The following is a 20,098-nucleotide window of genomic DNA, read 5'->3' on the forward strand; positions in this document are numbered from 1 at the left end:
ATAATGGCTCTTCAAAGTATATATTTATTTTTTTTGATAAACTCAAAATTTGAAGGCGTGAAGGTGATAATGGATTTTAAAATGTTTCGGTCTTTTGATAGCTCTCCAAATTTCAAAGGTAATTAAACTGATGTGAATGTTTTATATTGATGTTTATTAATTTATTTTTGTGATGAGCATGATTATTACTATTACAGGTCATGATTTTTTACTTTAGAAATATATACCTCAGAATTTTTAAAAGTTTAACATTTGAAAAGTTTTAAAAATATTGAAATTAAGGTTTGTTTCATACCCGTACTAAATCAATCTTTTGCCTAGATTAGAATTCAGTGTTTTAGGACATACATACCCCAGTAACGTGTTTCCTGTGGTATTTATAAGTAGTGTCCAAGTAGTTTGTATTGGAGGAGGGTAACAGGTGCACATTAGGACATTACCAGGAGGAACTTGGTGATTTTTGATTAATTTTTTTGAGATGGTTTTCAGTAGCAGTCTAATTTGTTGCTGTCATCCTCATCCCCTTCTTCATCTTCACCTTCATTGCCGTTATTGTCTTCTTCATCACCATCATCATAAACATCATCATCATCATCATCATCATCATCATCATCTTGTACATCAGCTTCATTGTTGTCATTGTCTTCTTCATCATCATCATTATCACCACCATCATCATCATCATCATCATCATCATCATCATTTTCATCTTCATTATCATCATCATCTTCACCTTCATTGTTGTCATTGTCTTCTTCATCCCCATCATTATCATCATCATCATCATCCTCTTCTTCATCTTCATTGTTGTCATTATCATCTTCATCCAAATCATCATCATCATCATCATCACCCTCTTCTTCTTCATCTTCATTGTTGTCATTATCATCTTCATCCAAATCATCATCATCATCATCATCACCCTCTTCTTCTTCATCATCATTGTTGTCATTGTCTTCTTCATCCTCATCTTCATCATTATCATCACCATCATCATCATCATCATCATTGTCATTGTCTTCTTCATCCCCATCATCATCATCATCTTCATCTTCATTATTGTCATCATCATCATCATCATCATCTTCATCTTCATTATTGTCATCATCATCATCATCATCATCATCACCTTCATTGTCATCATTGTCATCATCACCATCAGAGAGAAAGAAAGAGAGAGAGAGGGTAGTGTTGTAAGAGACAGACCATAAAAGAGCGCAGCAGTATTTTGGTAAAGGAGAGGGAAGAGGTAGAAGAGAATTGGTGTTAATCCTAGAAAGAAAAAGATCACTAAGCTCTCTCTGGTAATGTCCCTTAACCTCTTCAGTTCAGTGATTTTTTTTTTTTTTTATAGCATTAACTAAGACCTCTAGCAGATATGGGGTAGAAAAACAGTCTCTCCCCAGTGCCTTCACTACAAAAAAAATCTCCCTCAGTCCCTTCAGTTGAGTGATTTATTTTTTTGATTTGCCTCTGGTCAGTTTTTGCAGTGGTGTTGTAATAAACCCCTATGAATGGAAAGGTACGTGAATAATTTTTGTCCCCCTCCCCAGAAAATAATAAAATAAAATAGTTCCCTACATGTCAACGAGTGGGTTGGTGGAGGGTTAGTGCCCCGCCTCGTAAAACAACTAACTCAAAGACAATCGGCCACCCCTTATGGGATTGTGGGGTCTGGCTATAGATAGATAGATAGGTAAAATAAACAGCCCATACATTCATAATTTAGCCATATACTTGCCTAAATATACAGTGTAGTGCCCCAAAGCATCAACAGATATTAAAATCCAACCCCTTAAGTAGGAGGGATGTTTTCCGGAGTTGAATAAAGATGTCTGGAGGTAGAAAGAATAAAGCAAGTAAAGCCATGTCCACACGTCTTCCTTGCTGGCTTGGGTAGGTGTGATTTCTGCATCTGTAACCTTTAAAAGTTCCTCCAGTAGGGCCTTGTGTTTGGGTTACCGTGATATGAAACTCGCCCACACCTGCAAGCTTCTGGTGTGGATGGGCCCTAAGACATCCTTGGGCTGGAGGGGTTAAATGCACTGTTAGTCAATGGAATGAGTGCATGCTGAGAGGACAGCATTAACCCCTTCACCCCAATGATTTTCCCTAGTGCTTGTTACCTTCAGACGAGTTTATTTAATGTAGGAAAGACTTTTGAATTCGAGAGGTTAGATGCAGCCTTTATTGACTCACTTTACTACAAGAGATCTATTCTAAGTTTTTATTTTGCTTAGGAGAGACTCATTTTAAATTGGAGAGGTTAGATACAGCCATTATTAACATCCTTTATTACAAGAAATCTTTCCTTAATTTTTTTTTTTGCATGGGAGAGAGACTGTATAATTGGAGAGGTTAGATACAGCCTATAAACCCTCTTTACTACAAGATATCTTTCCCAAGTTTTTATTTTGCATAGGAGAGAGACTCATTTTAAATTGGAGGATTAGATACAGCCATTATTGACTTTCTTTATTACAAGAGAACATTCATAAGTTTTTATTTTGCATGGGAGAGAGACTGTATAATTGGAGAGGTTAGATACAGCCTTTATTAACCTTCTTTATTGCTAGATATCTTTCCTAAGTTTTTATTTTGCATAGGAGAGAGACTCATTTTAAATTGGGGGATTAGATAGCCATTATTAGCCTCCTTTATTACAAGAAATCATTCATAAGTTTTTATTTTGCTTAGGAGAAACATTTCAAATTGGGGTTAAGTATTGTACATTCATAAACAAACCCCATAAACCAAGAAATCATTCATAAATTTGAAATGATCAGGAAGTAGCAAGAATTAACTTTAAAAACACATTACTGAACTGAAGAGGTTAAAAAGAAAAAGAAAAAGAAAAAAGAAAATGTGCACAGCCTCCTAAAATCCAAATACTATATAGAAAAATTAAATAGAAATTGCTTGAGTCTAACCAGCAGGCCTGTCTCATAATTTGATCCCCTACCAAGCTCTGTGTTTGCTGCTTCCCCGTCCCCCCCTCGTCCCCTTCACTCACTGCCCTGCTCAGTCCCGCACCATGCAACTTGTTCAGTGTTTGTCATGTCCCCGCTCGTCCTAATTATAGGGTTATAGAATAGTTACAGCCTGTTATTATACATCTTTTATAAATAATGATAAGTATATGAAGGGTTATAGAATAGTTACAGCTTGTTATGATACCTTTTTAAAAAATAATGATAAATTTATGAAGGGTTATAGAATAGTTATAGCCAGTTATTATACTTATTTAATATATAATGATAACTATATGAAGGGTTATAGAATAGTTACAGCCTGTTATTATACTTCTTTTATAATAATGATAAATTTATGAAGGGTTATAGAATAGTTACAGCCTGTTATTATATGTCTTTTAAAAATAATGATAAATTTATGAAGGGTTATAGAATAGTTACAGCCTGTTAATATACATCTTTTAAAAATTATGATAAATTTATGAAGGGTTATAGAATAGTTACAGCCTGTTATTATACTTCTTTAATAAATAATGATATATGAAGGGTTATTGAATAGTTATAGCCTGTTATTATATGTCTTTTAAGAATAATGATAAATTTATGAAGGGTTATAGAATAGTTACAGCCTGTTATTATACTTCTTTTATAATAATGATAACTATATGAAGGGTTATTGAATAGTTATAGCATGTTATGATACTTCTTAAATAATGATAAATATATGAATAGGTATAGATTGTTATTATACATCTTTTATAAATAATGATAAATATATTTGAATAGTTACAGCCTTTTATGATACTTCTTTTATTAATAATGATGAATATATATGAATAGATACAATCTCTTATATATTTCTTTTATAAGCAGTGATAAGTATATGAATAGATAGAACCTGTTATATATTTCATGATAAAAATATGAATAGGTAGAGCCTGTTATATATATATTTTTTATAAGCAATGGTAAAAATATAAATGTAAGATGCAGGATAGTAATTAAATTATTTGGGGGGAAAGGAAGGTACAGTGTAAAATTTAGCTAGCATATTATTATTATCATTATTATTATTATTATTATTATTGTAGGATTTATGATTGTTAAGGCAGACTGTTACCACTACTATTTTTTTTTGTTTAATTAGCACTTTAATTTTAAAAGTAAGATGCAGTATAGTATTTAAATTTGGGGGGGAAAGAGAGGTACGATAGAAAACTTAGCTAGCATGTTTTTCAGATTTCTCTTTATGGTTTATTGTTAAGCTGGCCTGTTTGTCCATTTATAAATAATGCTATAATTTTGAAAGTAAGATATATGGACAGAATTTTTGAAAAGGGAAGTATGGTGTAAAATTTAGCATATCTTTTACCTCTGTCATTACTGTAGGGTTTAAAATATTGTAGTGAAGTTAGTATTTTACATCTATGAATGGTAGAGCAGTTTGAAAGTCATTTGTCATGCCATATATATAATAATTTGTCTGAGTTTGCTAGCTCATAAAAGGCCGCAGAGTTTAAAATAAATCTAAATATATATTGTTGAATTTCTAGGTCTCAAAAGTACAGTATTGTGTAAAACTTAGGATGTCTGTTAGATTTGTTCTCATTAGGGTTTTGAATTTTTGAACTAGCCTGTTAACTTAAAAAATAGCACAAAAATGATGATAGTAAGATGTGGCATAAGTGAGAGTAATGTATGTGTGAGAATACTGTATCATTTATTTTTGCATAGAGAGTTTGGACATATGGAGGGAATGGAGAATAAAGACTGACTAAGAGGGTGTATGTAGGTGAAATGGAGGGAGGAGAGGGAGGGGTAGACCGAGGATGAGGTGGAGGGATGGAGGTGAGAGGCATATGAGGGAGGGGAGAGTGAGTTGGGGGGAGGACAGTCAAATGGTGGGTGACAGCGACTTGGAGGCGTTTTGTCTGCGGCCACCCTTTGCGGGATTAGGGCGTCGGGCTGTAGATAGATAGATAGACAGGATAGATGGCTACATGGATGGATCTACTGTACATTCCCTTGGTAGGTTCTGGCTGAAGGAGAATCACTTTGCTTACATTGCACACTTTGGCTCATTTCTCATTGCTTCCTGACACCTATTCCTAACCAACTTATTTTGCTTATTACATCTGACTGTCCATATTCGTATTCTCATTGGCACAGAAAGCTCCGTAACACCTTTTCCTAAGCAACTTATTTTGCTTATTACATCTGACTGTCCATCTTTGTACTCTCATTGGCGTTGAAAGCCCCCCCAACACCTTTTCCTAACCAACTTATTTTGCTTATTACATCTAACTGTCCATTTCCATAGTCTTATTGACCAAGGAAGCTCCCTAACACCTTTTCCTAGGCAGCTTATATTGCTTATTACACCCGACCGTCCATATTACATACCGTAAATCACCCCAACATTTCCTTACTCTACATAGATTACCTACACAACAGTATTAATCAGCCATATGCAAAAATAAATCACTAAGGAAAAGGTGCTAAGGAACCTTCTGAACCAGTGAAAATATAGTCTTTTATCTGACAGTACCTTTGAATATTTAAAATTTTGCACACATTTGTTGTCCAAAAAATGCAAGGCTTTTTTTAATATACCTTAACTCCTTTTTGCCAGTGAGTTAGTTTCTAGTTTACTCCGGCACTTTCTAGATTATTATATTTGCCTTAAAATAAACTCTTCTGTAGTTGCAGCGACTCTGAGGTTGCCATTATCGTACCCTGGCAGCCTACCATTCAAAACTGCGTCCAATTTCGTATCATATACACGAATCATATTATTATACAAGAATATTATTATACACGAACATATTATACACAAATCATATTATTATACACGAATGTTATTATACATGAACATATTATACACGAATCACTTGCGTCTCATTTATACATGAAATAGGACGCGCTTTTGAATGGTAGGTTGCCAGGGTACGATAATGACAACCTCAGAGTCATGCGCCACGACTATAACTAGAGGGCTACCTAATTAGGAAAGAGCAAGAGTAAATTAAATATACATCACTGGATTCAAATTTTTTTCCATTTTCGTACATATATATATATAACAAAGATTTAGCCATTAAATTTAGCCACAATTGCTACACACACATCATTAGAACTGCATATAGCTTTTTTTTCATACATTATAATTATCTATTTTTCTATCTCTATCTATCTATCTATTGCCACACATTAATTCTGCTTAAGTTATATAGTGCATGCTTGTAAATACTGATGAATATATGGGAAAATAATCAGATAGGGACTTCAGTAATAGTTTATATATATATATATATATATATATATATATATATATATATATATATATATATATATATATATATATATATGAGATCTAACTTGAGGTCTCAGTCAAGGCTGCATGAAATTTGATAGGTCTTAGTTAAAAGGTACTGATTCTCCTTGGTTACTAGTCAAATATAAGGTAGTACAGAGTCTCCTTGGTTACTAATCAAATTTAGCCTCGAATCTGACTACATATGGCCTTTGAAGGAGTGGAAAAAGGTTAGGGAACTTTGCCAACAGAGATCAGACAGACTATAGCAATTTGGAATTTAGATGGAATTTTTAACAAGAGAGGGGAAGGAGGAGGCCGAGGATGAGATGCAGGGATGGAGTAGAGAGGTATACGAGAGAGGGGGGTGTGAGCTGGGAGCAGGGCAATGGAATGGCGTGGGGACAGGGCGACATGGAGGCAATTTGTTTGTGGCCACCCTTTACAGGATTAAGGCGTCTGGCAATAGATAGATAGATAGATTTATGTAACCCACAGGCATAGTAAGTTTATAAAATGGAGACTTTAGGTTATGGTGTATGTAATAAAGAATAAGTAAAGGAATTAGCTAGAGATATGTGTAGTAAAGGAGGGTAAAATATTGAGGTGGAATCTTTACCTAGGTGTTGATAGTTGTATTAAAGTTATCGGGTAGACTTTACTAGTGATGAGTGTAATAAAGGAGAGTTGTTGCCTTATTAATAAAGGAAGGAGTTGTAGGCTTGTTAATAAAGGAGAGTTGTAGGCTTAATAAAGGTGGTAGTAGGCTCATCAGTGAAAGATAGTAGACTCAGTAATAAAGGAGAGTTGTTGGCTCAGTAATAAAGGAGAGTAGTAGCCTCATCAATAAAGGATAATAGACTCAAATAAAGGATAATATTAGGCTCATCAATAAAGGAAAGTAGTCTCAAATAAAGGATAATAGTAGTCTCAGTAATAAAGGAGAGTAGTAGGCTCAGTGATAAAGGAGAGTAGTAGGCTCAGTAATAAAGGAGAGTAGTAGGCTCAGTAATAAAGGAGAGTAGTAGGCTCAGTAATAAAGGAGAGTAGTAGGCTCATGAATAAAGGAAAATAGTCTCAAATAAAGGATAATAGTAGTCTTGGTAATAAAGGGGAGTAGTAGGCTCAGTAATAAAGGTAGTAATAGGCTCATTATTGAAGCCATTTAACTAGTAATCTTTTTAATAACCAATAGGCTTTATTTAGAAGTTTATGTGGTCAGTAGTGAAGCAATATTTCCCAATAAAGGCTGACCGAATCTCTAAAATGAAGGCGTTAGCAAATGATGTGTGTAATAAAGGAGAAGGTTTAGTACGAAATATGTGTAGTAAAGTATATTAAGTCACAGCTAGATAGTGTAGTGGTAAAGTACCCTAATGTTTCAAATTCTAGGCTTTATATAGTAACTTATGAAGTGAAAATAGATAGATAGATAGAATTAGAGAGGAGTTTGTGTCTTAATGCTGAGTTTTATTATAGAAAATTAGATAGGAGTTTGTGTCATAATGCTGAATTTTATTATAGAGAATTAGCCAAAAGTGAATAATAATCTATAGTAATGTTATAATAAGTTGGCAAGTAGTGTCATAATACTAAGTTTTATTATAGAGAAATAGCTAGAATTGTGTCATAATCTATAGTAATGTTATAATAAATTGGCAAGTAGTCTTATAGTGTTTCGTAAAATTATAGGGAGTTACCTAGAAATATGTTATAATGCTTAGTAATTTTATAAAAGGTAGACATAGCTAGAAATACAATGCACTAACATTTACCCCATCGCTGACTAAATGGTGCCGCACTCTCCCCCTCCAGTGTTGTGCCCCTCATGAGTGTTGTGCCGCACCAAGGCCGGCCAGACGTGCAGATCTGGCCTGGGGGGTGGGGCCGGGTGAGGTGCGGAGGCCTCGTTCCATCCACTGTCGCCCCCAGCACCCAGCCGACACATTCCAGCCGCCCTTGTAAACATCCCACCCCCGCCAGCCCCATCTGTATATACCCTGCATGTGGCTGGCTTGAACCTTACTCAGACCGCACCAGGCTCGTATTCGTGGCTAAGGACTCTCCTTAACACCTCTTCCTTAGTGATTTATTTTCCAAACTACCCATTCCTGGTGATTTATTTTCAAAACTACCCATTCCAAGTGATTTGTGTTCCAAACTGCCCATTCCAAGTGATTTGTTTTCCAAACTACCTATTCCTAGTGATTTAACCTGTGGATTGTGAGCCACAGCTCAGGCTGGGTAGCATCTCATTGCGAGGCACAGCTCAGGCTGTGCTGGCCGTGCATCACCATCAACTACTCAACCCCTGTGCAAAGTTACGCATGGCGCTATGCAAAGATGGAGAAAGAGAGATTTTTTTTCTTTTCACCTGATGCCCTGGATAAACAAAAGCATTCCCCCCCCCCCACATAAACTTATGCATGGCCCGACACAAAGACAGAGAGAGATTATGTTTTTTTCATCAGATGATGCCCTGGATGTTTCTCTTCCAGTTCATAATAGTCTGGAAGGAACAGTTTGCAGGCTTCTGGCCTTTGGTTCCTTCTTCCTTGCATAAGAAAATAAATAATAAATAAATAAATCACTAAGGAAGAGGTAATGTGGTAAATAAATCACTGAGGAAGAGGTGTTAGGAGCCTCCCAAGCCTCAAAGAATACAGCCACGTCTCTTCATCATGTGACTGATCCATAATAACAGTTGGAGGAGGTGGATGGGAGGGAAAGCACAGGAAATAGTTTTGAATTTTACCACCAGAGGGCGTCTTTTACTCCCATAAGCTCAGGGAAGTAAAGTATATATATAACTTTATTTCTTTTTTATATACAGTATGCTTATTAATTTGTGTTATTTTTCAGACTATTTATATTAATTTGTACCCTTTTTTCAGAGTTTAAATCCATCAAAACCAGTAATTTTTTTTCTTATTGAGAAAATTTTAAGTTTTGAATTCCATTGTCTCTCTCTCTCTCTTTCTATCTCTCTCTCTCTATCTATCTCTCTTCCTGCTTGGTCTTCCTCCTTCTCCTCCTCCTCTTTTCCTAGTCTTCTTCCTCTCTTCTACTATCATCATCACCATCATCCTGCATTCCCGTCCCATCCAGTTTCCCTTCATATTGTGTTTACTGTATTTATTGCTGCATATTTCCTGAAGATAAAAGCAAGTGCTGGATAAGTCAGGAATAAAATTAACAAGGACACTGGATAGAAAGAGCTAGGGAAAATCAGCCTAAACTGTTTCCTGCATTTCCCTTCATCGTTTGTTTACTGTATTTATTGCTGTATATTTCCTGAAGATACAAGTCAGGAAAAAAATTGAAAATGCCATCAGGATAGGGAAAATTAATCTAAAATATTTCCTGTGTTTCCCTCCCATCCATTTTCCCTTCATTGTTTTTTTATTGTATTTATTGCTGTATATTTCCTGAAGATACAAGTCAGGAAATCAATTGAAAATGCCATTGGGATAGGGAAAATTAGCCTAAACTGTTTCCTGCATTTCCCTTCCATCCAATTAACCTCCATCTTGTGTTAACTGTATTTATTGCTGTATATTTCCTGAAGATACAAGCTAGTACTGTACTGTTTAAGCATCGTGATTCGGATTATAGTTCACCGCAGAGTTTAATTCCTATAGCAGCTAGTCAGGTGTGCCATTGGCCTGTATTCATCTATAGTCCTTTTATTTTCATCTGGTGGAACTGGCCCACTCACGCAACTTGCTCAGGAAAGATTGCATGAACTTCAAAAAACTGTATGTGGTAGGAATGAGTCTCCATGGTTATCAGTCAAATTTGCCCTCCACTCTGGAACTGGGCCACTCCCACAACTTGCTAAAGAAAGATTGCATGAACTTCGAGAAACTTTATGAGGTAGGAATGAGTCTCCTTGGTTATCAGTCAAATTTGTCCTCCACTCTAACTACACCTGGACATCAACTGAGCTGAAAAGAGGTTAGGGATCTCCATCAGGTGAAAATTAACTGACTATACACTGCTTCAAGAAATTGGAAGCTTTTTACATACTGAAAATTTATGTAGAAAATATGGCTAAACTTACGCACGGAGTTCAGAGAGAGGGGAATAACTCAACTCCTTTCACTTTAACATGGCCTAAAATTGCCATTCCATCTTGAATTTTGAGTCATAACAGCAGATGAACACTAGAATTATGATGCTAGTCACAAAGAAGTGCTGTGGAAAAGGTGTAGAGCCATAACATTGTCTTTTTCTGCCACTGAGCTACGTGAAATGAATGGCAAAAGGATGAAAATCTGGGCCAAGTTAAGGTGAAAGGAGCATAGTCACTCATCATGAAATAGTGTACTGTGGATGAGCATAAAGTGTTATTTTCTGTGATTATTCTTTTAAAAAAACTAATGTACTTTTAAACTGAGATAAAAAAAAATAATATACACAATTTGAGATAAGTTTCAGAGAGTCACAAATGATGATCTAGAGGTCCCATGCAATTTATATAAGATGTTGATAATAATTAACGCTAACTCATCTTAAGGCCTTGCAGTTTGATGTGTTTTACGATTATATTTTGCTGCCTCCAGACCTTTGTGTTCAGCCTATGATGGATGATTGAATTCAGGTTAGAAGCTTGTATTCAGTGATTGTATTCTGCGTACAGGGGATGATTGTATTATGGTGAATTATTGTATTCTGTGACGTGATTGTATTCTGCGTACAGTGGATGGATGATTGTAATTCTTATTTGGTGGACAGCTGTATTCAGTGACGGATGATTGTATACAATAATGGACAGTTGTATTCAGCTTATGATGGATGACTGTATTTGCTGTATGATGGACAATTGTATTCACTGACAGACGATTGTACTCAACAGTGGACAATTGTATTCATGTAACCGTGGATTTGTAATTGTAAAGGGATTAATGGAGTCTGTTATCTAACCCCTCCAGTTCAAAAAATCTCTTTAAATCTATATGAAATTATCTGGATTAGCCACATCTAACTTTTCCACTTTAAAAGCCTCTCCTATGGTAAAGAAAAGGGTCTGGATGGGAAATAAAGCCTCGTATGCTAAAAAAAAAGTGTCCAAATAGGAAAATAAAGTCTTGGGATAGGAAAATAAAGTCACGTATGCTAAATAAAAGTGTCCAGATAGGAAAATAATGTCTCGTATGGTAAATAAAGTGTCAGCATAGGAAAATAAGGCCTTGTATGCTAAAGGAAAGTGTCCAGATAGGAAAATAATGTCTCGTATGCTAAATAAAGTGTCTGGATAGGAAAATAAAGTATATATGGTAAAGAAAAGTGTCTGGATTGGAGAGTAAAGTCTCATATGATAAAGAAAATTGTCTGGATAGGAGAATAAAGCTAAGGGAAAGTGTTCAGATGGGAAAATAAAGTTACGTATGCAAAATAAAGTGCCTGGAGATAGCAAGATAATAATACAGAATACAGGATCAAATTACAGGGCTTAAGCATCTTGATATTAGACACCAAAGAGTATGTATCATGTCACAACTGTGCTTAACGTTACTTTTACTACTTAAAGGAAATAGTGTAACATTTTTTAATCCCGTTAAGGAGTGTAATATAAGGGTCATTTTAAAAAACCATGTCATACTTGGTCACAGATACCCCCCCATAAGAACTCTATACTGATATACTCTTATACTCTTTACATATGAACTTTGCCATGCTTTTCCATGCAAGATCTGCTGATGGTTGTATTTCGCAGTGGGTCGTGCTGTTGGTGGTGTGGGACCCCTCTTAGCAGCTGTTCCGTAGTGAATTATTTTGCCTTTTACACCCTAACATTCTGTGTGTCATTTATTTCAATATTGGTATAGTTTTGGTGATGTATGATACTGAGGTGTAACATGCAGAGTAAATCACTAAAGAAAAGGTGTTAAGGCTCTCGAGAACCACCTAGAGTGTGACCCTACATCCTAAAGCCCAAGTGCAATTGCCGTATTAAGTATGTTCCAGTGTGCGTATGTGTGTGTGTATGGCTGTCTGGCTTGATCTACTGCATTGGTAAGATAATGGACTGATCCCAGTAATCTAGTTGCTGCAAAGGGCTGTGTCGGGAGTGGATTTGGAGGTAGTGTAGCATCTTTCTCTCGGTGATTTATTTTCCACGTCTAGTATTATTTTTATGCATCTGTATTATTTTATGCGTTTTGTATTATTTTATGCGTCTTGTATTATTTTTATGCGTTTATTATTTTCCATGTCTTGTATTATTTCTTGTATTATTTTCTGCGTCTTGTATTATTTTTATGTGTCTGCATGACAGTATTGTGATACCAACTCTAACGTATGGAAGTGAAGCTTGGACATTGTTGGAAGGACACAAGTCAAGAGTGAGAGCAGTGGCATTGAGTTATTTAAGAGGAGCCTGTGGAGTCACATGGAGAGACAGGCTGACAAATGAGGATATAAAGGAGCGTTGTGGTGTGGATGTGATAGGAAGCATTATGAGGAACACACTGAGGTGGTTTGGCCAGGTGGAGAGGATGGAGGGTGAAAGACTGACGAAGAGAGTGTATGTGAGTGAGGTGGAGGGGGGAAGAGGGAGTGGGAGGCCGAGGATGAGATGGAGGGATGGGGTGGAGAGGTATATGAGAAAGGGGGGTGTGAGTTGGGAGCAGGGCAGTGAAATGGCGGGGGACAGGGCGACTTGGAGGCGATTTGTTTGTGGCCACCCCAAACGGGATTGAGGCGTCTGGCAATAGGTAGATAGATAGTATTATTTTTATGCGTCTTGTATTATTTTTATGCGAGCAGTGTCTGTACTAAAAAATTCAAATAATATGTTTTTCTGTAATTGTTGTGTCCCCATGCTTTTGTAAACATGAACCCAGTGGACTACAGGCTGAGATTCCCCTTATGGTGCAGTCCACTGTCCTTTTGAGGGATTGGGAAGGAGGTGAAGGATGTGTGTTTATCCAGGCAGCTCCCTCACCCAGTCATATCAGTGCCACCACATGAAGGCACCCCTCTTTAGCAATAAGCAGCCACAACAAAACATCCCTGAGGTGTTTAATAGGCATAATAAATCACCAAGAAAACGATGCTACCCAGCCTTCATTGCCACTCAGAATCCAGCCCTGACTTCACTAGCTTTCAAGCCTGATTTACCGCAAGACTCACAGTATCACAATTCCTGTAGCCTGTTGTATCAATGCCACGTCTTACTGCCCAGCCAGGAGGCGTTGCACTTGTGTTTGTGTGTTTGGCTATCTTGTTTGGTGTGTGTGTGTGTGTGTGTGTGTGTGTGTGTGTGTGTGTGTGTGTGTGTGTGTGTGTGTGTGCATACTTAGTTCTAGTTTTACTGTACCTAGTTGTAGTACACAGGACCTGGGCAAAGCTCATGGTGTCCTGTCTCCATATCTTCTTTTATGCAATTTATTTTTGAACACATGGATGTTCCCTGCTCGCACTACCTCCCCTTCCAAACTGTTCCAAATATCTGTGCTGTATTTCTGTTTTGATTCTTTTTATACATAATTTAAGCATATACTCGTCCTCATCCTCATTTGATATCCATGCCTTCTTCCATCGTCTTTCACCCCTCCAAACTGTTCCAAATATCTATAGTTTGTTTCTGTTTTGATATTCTTTTTTTACATAATTTAAAAAAACCTTAAATCTATATATATACACAATTTAAGCATATACTCCATCTCATTTGCTATTCATGCCTTCTTCCATCGTCTTGCACCCTTCCAAACTATTCCAAATATCTGTTCTGTATTTCTGTTTGGTGGACTTTCATTTTATACATAATTTAAGCATATACTCGTCCTCTTTTGATATTCATGTCTTTTTACATCATCTTTCTCAAAAATATCCTCTTTGTCCTGTTTTTCTGTCAGCTTAACTCCTTCTGGTATCATAATCAGTCTCCTTCTCTCTCCTCTTACTAATATCATTTCAACATCTTCAACCTCTCCTCGTAAGACATTTCTCCTGGGCTTGTGTGTGTGTGTGTGTGTGTGTGTGTGTGTGTGTGTGTGTGTGTGTGTGTGTGTGTGTGTGCCTTCATTCTCTGCTGATACTTCCATTGTATGTGTTTTATCACCCATTCTTTAAGTGTGTGTGTGTGTGTGTGTGTGTGTGTGTGTGTGTGTGTGTGTGTGTGTGCCTTCATTCTCTGCTGATACTTCCATTATATGTGTTTTGTCACCCATTCTTTAAGTGTGTGTGTGTGTGTGTGTGTATGTGTATGAGTGTGTGTGTGCCTTCATTCTCTGCTGATACTTCCATTATATGTGTTTTATCACCCATTCTTTAAGTGTGTGTGTGTGTGTGTGTGTGTGTGTGTTTGAGTGCGCGTGTGAGTGCGTGCGTGCCTTCATTCTCTGCTTATACCTCCATTATATGTGTTTTATCACCCATATCTTAATTTACACCCAAATAATATGTAGAAACCCTATTGTATGACTGATGAAGCCTCTCTCACGATACCACAAAGGGCTGATAGGGCTCACAGTACCAAGATTGAAACTAAAATGTCATCCATAGTTTGAAGATGTTTACAAAAATTCTTTCTAGGTATTTTAGGCACGGGGTCCCTTGTGAGTTGAATTTAAATAATCTGTTGTAGCCTTAATGAATAAAAAGGATATCATTGAACTGAAAAGGTTGTCTGAAATATACTTTAAAATGTTGTTGTGTAAGATTCATTGCTGGAATTAAAACCAGTGTTTATGTACAGATACACAAATACAGACATATATTTACACACACACACACACACACACACACACACACACCAGCATTGTTTATTTACAGATACACAAAAACACATATACATACATACATTCACACACACACACACACACCAACATTGTTTATTTACAGATACACAAAAACACACACACACACACACACACACACACACACACACACACACACACACACATTTGGTTAGAGGATGATGATGATGGTTGTGATGATGATGATGATACAAACCTGGAGAGTTACTGGTATGTACTTGGAGTGATGATGATGATGATAATGATGGTGGTGGTGGTGGTGGTGGTGGTGATGATGATGATGATGATGATGATGCAGATGTGGAGTCTCACTTGATATACATACTGTGATGATGATGATGATGATGATGCAGATGTGGAGTGTCACTGAATATACATACAGTGATGATGATGATAATGGTGGTGATGATGATAATGATGATGATGATGATGGTGCAGATGTGGTCTCTCACTAGATATACATGCAGTGATGATGATGATGGTGATGATGATAATGGTGATGATGATGATGATGCAAATGTGGAGTCTCACTGAATATACATAGTGATGATGATGATGAAAATGGTGATGTGATGATGATGATGATAATGGTGATGTGATGATGATGATATAGTACAGTAGGCTATGCTTCAGTACTGGGATGTGAAGGGAGGTGGGAAGGTGCACCATGTCAATTAGTTTTCCTAGGACGGTGCAGTAGAATCCTTGTTGTAATGCCTCTCTTTGGTATTTGTTTTTTGCTATACTTTTTAAAATAACACTTGATTTTAGGGCCTTCTTGTTGGTTAAGGAAGCTCCCTAACACCTTTTCCTCAGTGATTTATTTTGCTTATTGCACCTTACTCTCCTGTTCTGTGTTATATAAATCATTCGAACATCACCACGCACTGTATAACTAACAAAAAGATATTAACATCAGTGAAAATAAACTTTAATGCATGTCATCAGCAATGGGAGGAATAAGGTAAAAAAAAAAAAAGTTTTCATCATCATCATCCAATCCTACGTTGCCCCATGAGGAGCGTAGGAGGCCGGGGCTAGGCAAGTTAGTCCTGACAGTTTAGATGAGAGTGACCAGCTTCACTCATCCCTGAGTGGCATTACGTGAGCAATAAACCCCAACCATCCCTTGGATATAAACCTGCACCGGCTTAATCCGATTGGAGTGCCGTAATTACCCACTAAACCACCAGTGCAAAAATTTGGTTATATGGTTACCACCCAGCGTAGTAAATGGTTTCCTGGTGTACAGGAAACCATTTGGCTTGTCACTCAGTGTAGAGTCACCCACAGGCAGAAGGAAGAGGAAAGAATGAAGAAAGACAGAAGAGGGAGTGTAAAGTCACCCGTAGGCAGAAGGACGGGGAAAGATTCGAAGGAATGAAGGAAAGAAAGACAGAAGAGGATGGGAGGAAGGAAGGATGGAGGAAAGGAAAGGGCAGACACCAGAGGGCAGCACTACATCGTGTGAGTGGATGGTGAGCGCCCCTGAATGTTATAAAACCCCATTGATGGAAGGTGGAGGGATGGTGGGGGTGGAGGCGGGAGGGTGGAAAGGGGGTAAAGGAATATCTGCCGGCTTTTTGTTGAGGGAAAAGTAGGGGGGAGGGAGGGAGGAAAGGAGGAATGAGAGTGGGGGGATGGAGAGGGGGAGGGGGCAAGAGGGAAGGGGGATAGAGGTAAGGAGGTGGGGGATGGACAGGAGGGAAGAATGTGGGATGTGGAGAGAAGGAGGAGGGAGGAAAGTGGTGTATGGAGAGAAGGAGGAGGGAGGTAAGTGGGGTATGGAGAGAAGGAGGAGGGAGGAAAGTGGGGTATGGAGAGAAGGAGGGAGGAAAGTGGGGTATGGAGAGAAGGAGGAGGGAGGAAAGTGGGGTATGGAGAGAAGGAGGGAGGAAAGTGGGGTATGGAGAGAAGGAGGAGGGAGGAAAGTGGGGTATGGAGAGAAGGAGGAGGGAGGAAAGTGGGGTATGGAGAGAAGGAGGAGGGAGGAAAGTGGGGTATGGTGAGAAGGAGGAGGGAGGAAAGTGGGGTATGGAGAGAAGGAGGGAAGAAAGTGAGGTATGGAGAGAAGGAGGAGGGAGGAAAGTGGGGTATGGAGAGGAGGAGGGAAAAAAGTGGGGTATGGAGAGGAGGGAAGAAAGTGGGGTATGGAGAGAAGGAGGAGGGAAGAAAGTGGGGAATGGAGGGAAGAAAGTGGGGTATGGAGAGAAGGAGGAGGGAGGAAAGTGGGGAATGGAGAGAAGGAGGGAAGAAAGTGGGGTATGGAGAGAAGGAGGAGGGAAGAAAGTGGGGAATGGAGAGAAGGAGGAGGGAAGAAAGTGGGGAATGGAGAGGAGGGAAGAAAGTGGGGTATGGAGAGAAGGAGGAGGGAAGAAAGTCGGGAATGGAGAGGAGGAGGGAAGAAAGCGGGGTATGGAGAGAAAGAGGGAAGAAAGTGAGGTATGGAGAGAAGGAGGAGGGAGGAAAGTGGGGGATGGAGAGAAGGAGGAGGGAGGAAAGTGGGGGATGGAGAGAAGGAGGAGGGAGGAAAGTGGGTTATGGAAAGGAGAGAAGAAAGTGGGGTAGGGAGAAAAGGAGGAGCGAAGAAAGTGGGGAATGGAGAGGAGGAGAGAAGAGAATAGGGTATGGAGAGAAAGAGGGAGGAAAGTGGGGTATGGAGAGAAAGAGGGAAGAAAGTGGGGTATGGAGAGAAGGAGGACGGAAGAAAGTGGGGAATGGAGAGAAGGAAAGGAGAAGAAAGTGGGGAATGGAGAGAAGGAGGGAGGAAAGTGGGGTATGGAGAGAAAGAGGGGGTGTGGAGGGAACTACCGATTTCTGTCAGACTGAAATTCAAATGAAAATGGAAATATACACATACACACGCATACATGAACAAATACCGTACGTACATCCATATAAATTAATATAAAGAAATAAAAGAGATGAAGAACAGGGAGGGGGAGTGGAGAGGATGGAGAGAAGAGGGAGAAGGGAGGTAGGGGGGGCCGGGGGGCTGGAAGAAACGGCAACCGGTTCACTCTGAGATGGACGGCGATGGAGTTCGGGTGTACGCTGGTTTGGGTAAGCATAATTTCCCTTTTCGCCCGTTTAATTTTCTTTTTACTCGTTAATTCGACTTCCTTGGATCATATTTAACACTTTTGGACTGTTGACTTGCTATGAGATTTGTAAAAGTCTGTTAAACTGGATTATTTTTGAGTAAACCGTCAGTGTCGTTTGAATTTTGTCAGACCGTTAGCCCATACGGTAGTTTACTCGCCTATTTTCCTTTTTCCACTTTATTTCCTGCACCTCACATATAGGATTAGTCTATACTGTTTCCCTTTCATACTTTCCATTGCACTTTTTCGTGACTAGCAGCATATTTAGTGGTAATCCAGTGTTAAAGCTGAGCATTCAAGATGGCGATGGTGGTAGTAGGCGGTTGAAACGTACGTAGATTATTGAAATTATGGTTTTGATTTATTTCTCACCAGGTTTTTATATTCAGGGCAAAATTTTGAGTTAGAGCTTTCCTTAGCAATTATTATTATTATTATTATTATATTTGCATTGTGGTTTGGAAGTAGAAAGCATGTAGTCGTACTGAATGGGTTTGCCCTTAAATTTAATGCATTTTAGGTGCTACTTTATTGCTTCGTTTTTTTTTTTTTTTACTGGATTAACTAATAAATAAAGCAGTTTTAATATTCTGGTCAGTATTGCATTATTACTACTACTACTACTATTATTATTATTATTATTATTATTATTATTGCTGCTGCTTTCCAGTGCATAGGAATTTGTCTTCCATGATGACTGGTGTTTGGATTCAAGATATAAGGGTGTTTGAATTCAAGCGACCAAGACGACGACGGTTTGAATTCAAGTGACCACGAAGAAGGGGGTTTGGATTCAAGTGACCAAGAAGACGGGGGTTTGGATTCAAGTGACCAAGAAGATGGGGGTTTGAATTCAAGCAACGAAGGCTTTTCAGGTAAGTCTCTCTCTCTCTCTCTCTCTCTCTCATACCAGAAAAAAAAAAAATGACCAGACAAGCATAGGAAAAAAAAAAATCATGATCACTACTTAAAAAAGAAAATGATTAGTCACAACAACAAAAAATTACTCAAAAACAAAAAATGACAAGATACTTTAATCATTGGTTTTTAAAATTTGATGGAGGTTAGCACTTGCAAGTAGTATAGGGAACTACTACTACCACTATTACTACCACCACCACCACCACTACAACTACTACTACTACTACTGTATGTTGAAATCCAGACTCCATATTTGTTCAGTCGGTGAGCCTGCTTGTGTGTTGTTCTGCGTAAATGTTCAAATGCCCTTTTAAATGTTCAGAATTTATTTTTCAGTACCTTGATGCTGTGTTATAGTGGAATTTATATCATGGTTATAATTATTGTTGGACAGAAATCAAGAGTGAGAGCAGTGGAAGTGAGTTATTTAAGAGGAGCATGTGGAATTACGTGGAAAGAGAGACTGACAGATGAGGAAGTGAAGGAGCATTGTGGTGTGGATGTGATAACGTTAGATATGCATTGAGGTGGTTTGGCCATTTGGAGAGGATGGAGAGACAGACTGACAAATGAGGGAATGAAAGAGCGTTGTGGTGTGGATGTGATGGAAAGCGTTAGGAGAAATACACTGAGGTGGTTTGGCCATGTGGAGAGAATTGAGAGCAAGAGACTAACGGAGAGAGTGTGAGTGAAGGAGGGGGAGGCCAAGGATGAGATCAGGGTTGCCAAGTGCGCGCGTTTCGCGCCAGATTGGGCGACTTTGGAAGATGATTTGCGCTTAAATTTGAATTGCGCTTTTTGGGGCGATTTTTGAAATGAGTATGAGCATATTAGGCGATTTTGTTATATGGATGCAATGTTAAAAAAAAAGAAGTAAGAAGACATGGCGTATGCATGATGTACTAATACTCGTATGACTCAGTAATCATTTCCCTGCCACTCCCCAAACGCATTGTGAAGCCTCAGCTACTATAATTAGCATCTCTACCTGACCTGCGTTTCCATGACCCCAAGTGTGTGTGT

General features: G+C 38.3%; 1 protein-coding gene across 1 annotated transcript in view; it reads left to right on the plus strand.

The window, feature by feature from the left end:
* The window catches only part of LOC145410838 (uncharacterized), a 41,172-nt gene extending 32,751 nt beyond the window's left edge, over positions 1-8,421 (plus strand). The window contains exon 12 of the mRNA XM_080280954.1: positions 8,101-8,421. Coding sequence (XP_080137080.1) covers positions 8,101-8,117 — 17 coding nt within the window. The 3' untranslated portion in view covers positions 8,118-8,421. The remainder of the gene's footprint in view (positions 1-8,100) is intronic.
* Positions 8,422-20,098: the final 11,677 nt, after the last annotated feature.

Source organism: Coenobita brevimanus, chromosome 11 (genome assembly GCF_032717465.1).
Source record: "Coenobita brevimanus isolate Jiangsu-jjx chromosome 11, ASM3271746v2, whole genome shotgun sequence".
In the NCBI taxonomy this organism is placed as follows: Eukaryota; Metazoa; Arthropoda; class Malacostraca; order Decapoda; family Coenobitidae; genus Coenobita; species Coenobita brevimanus.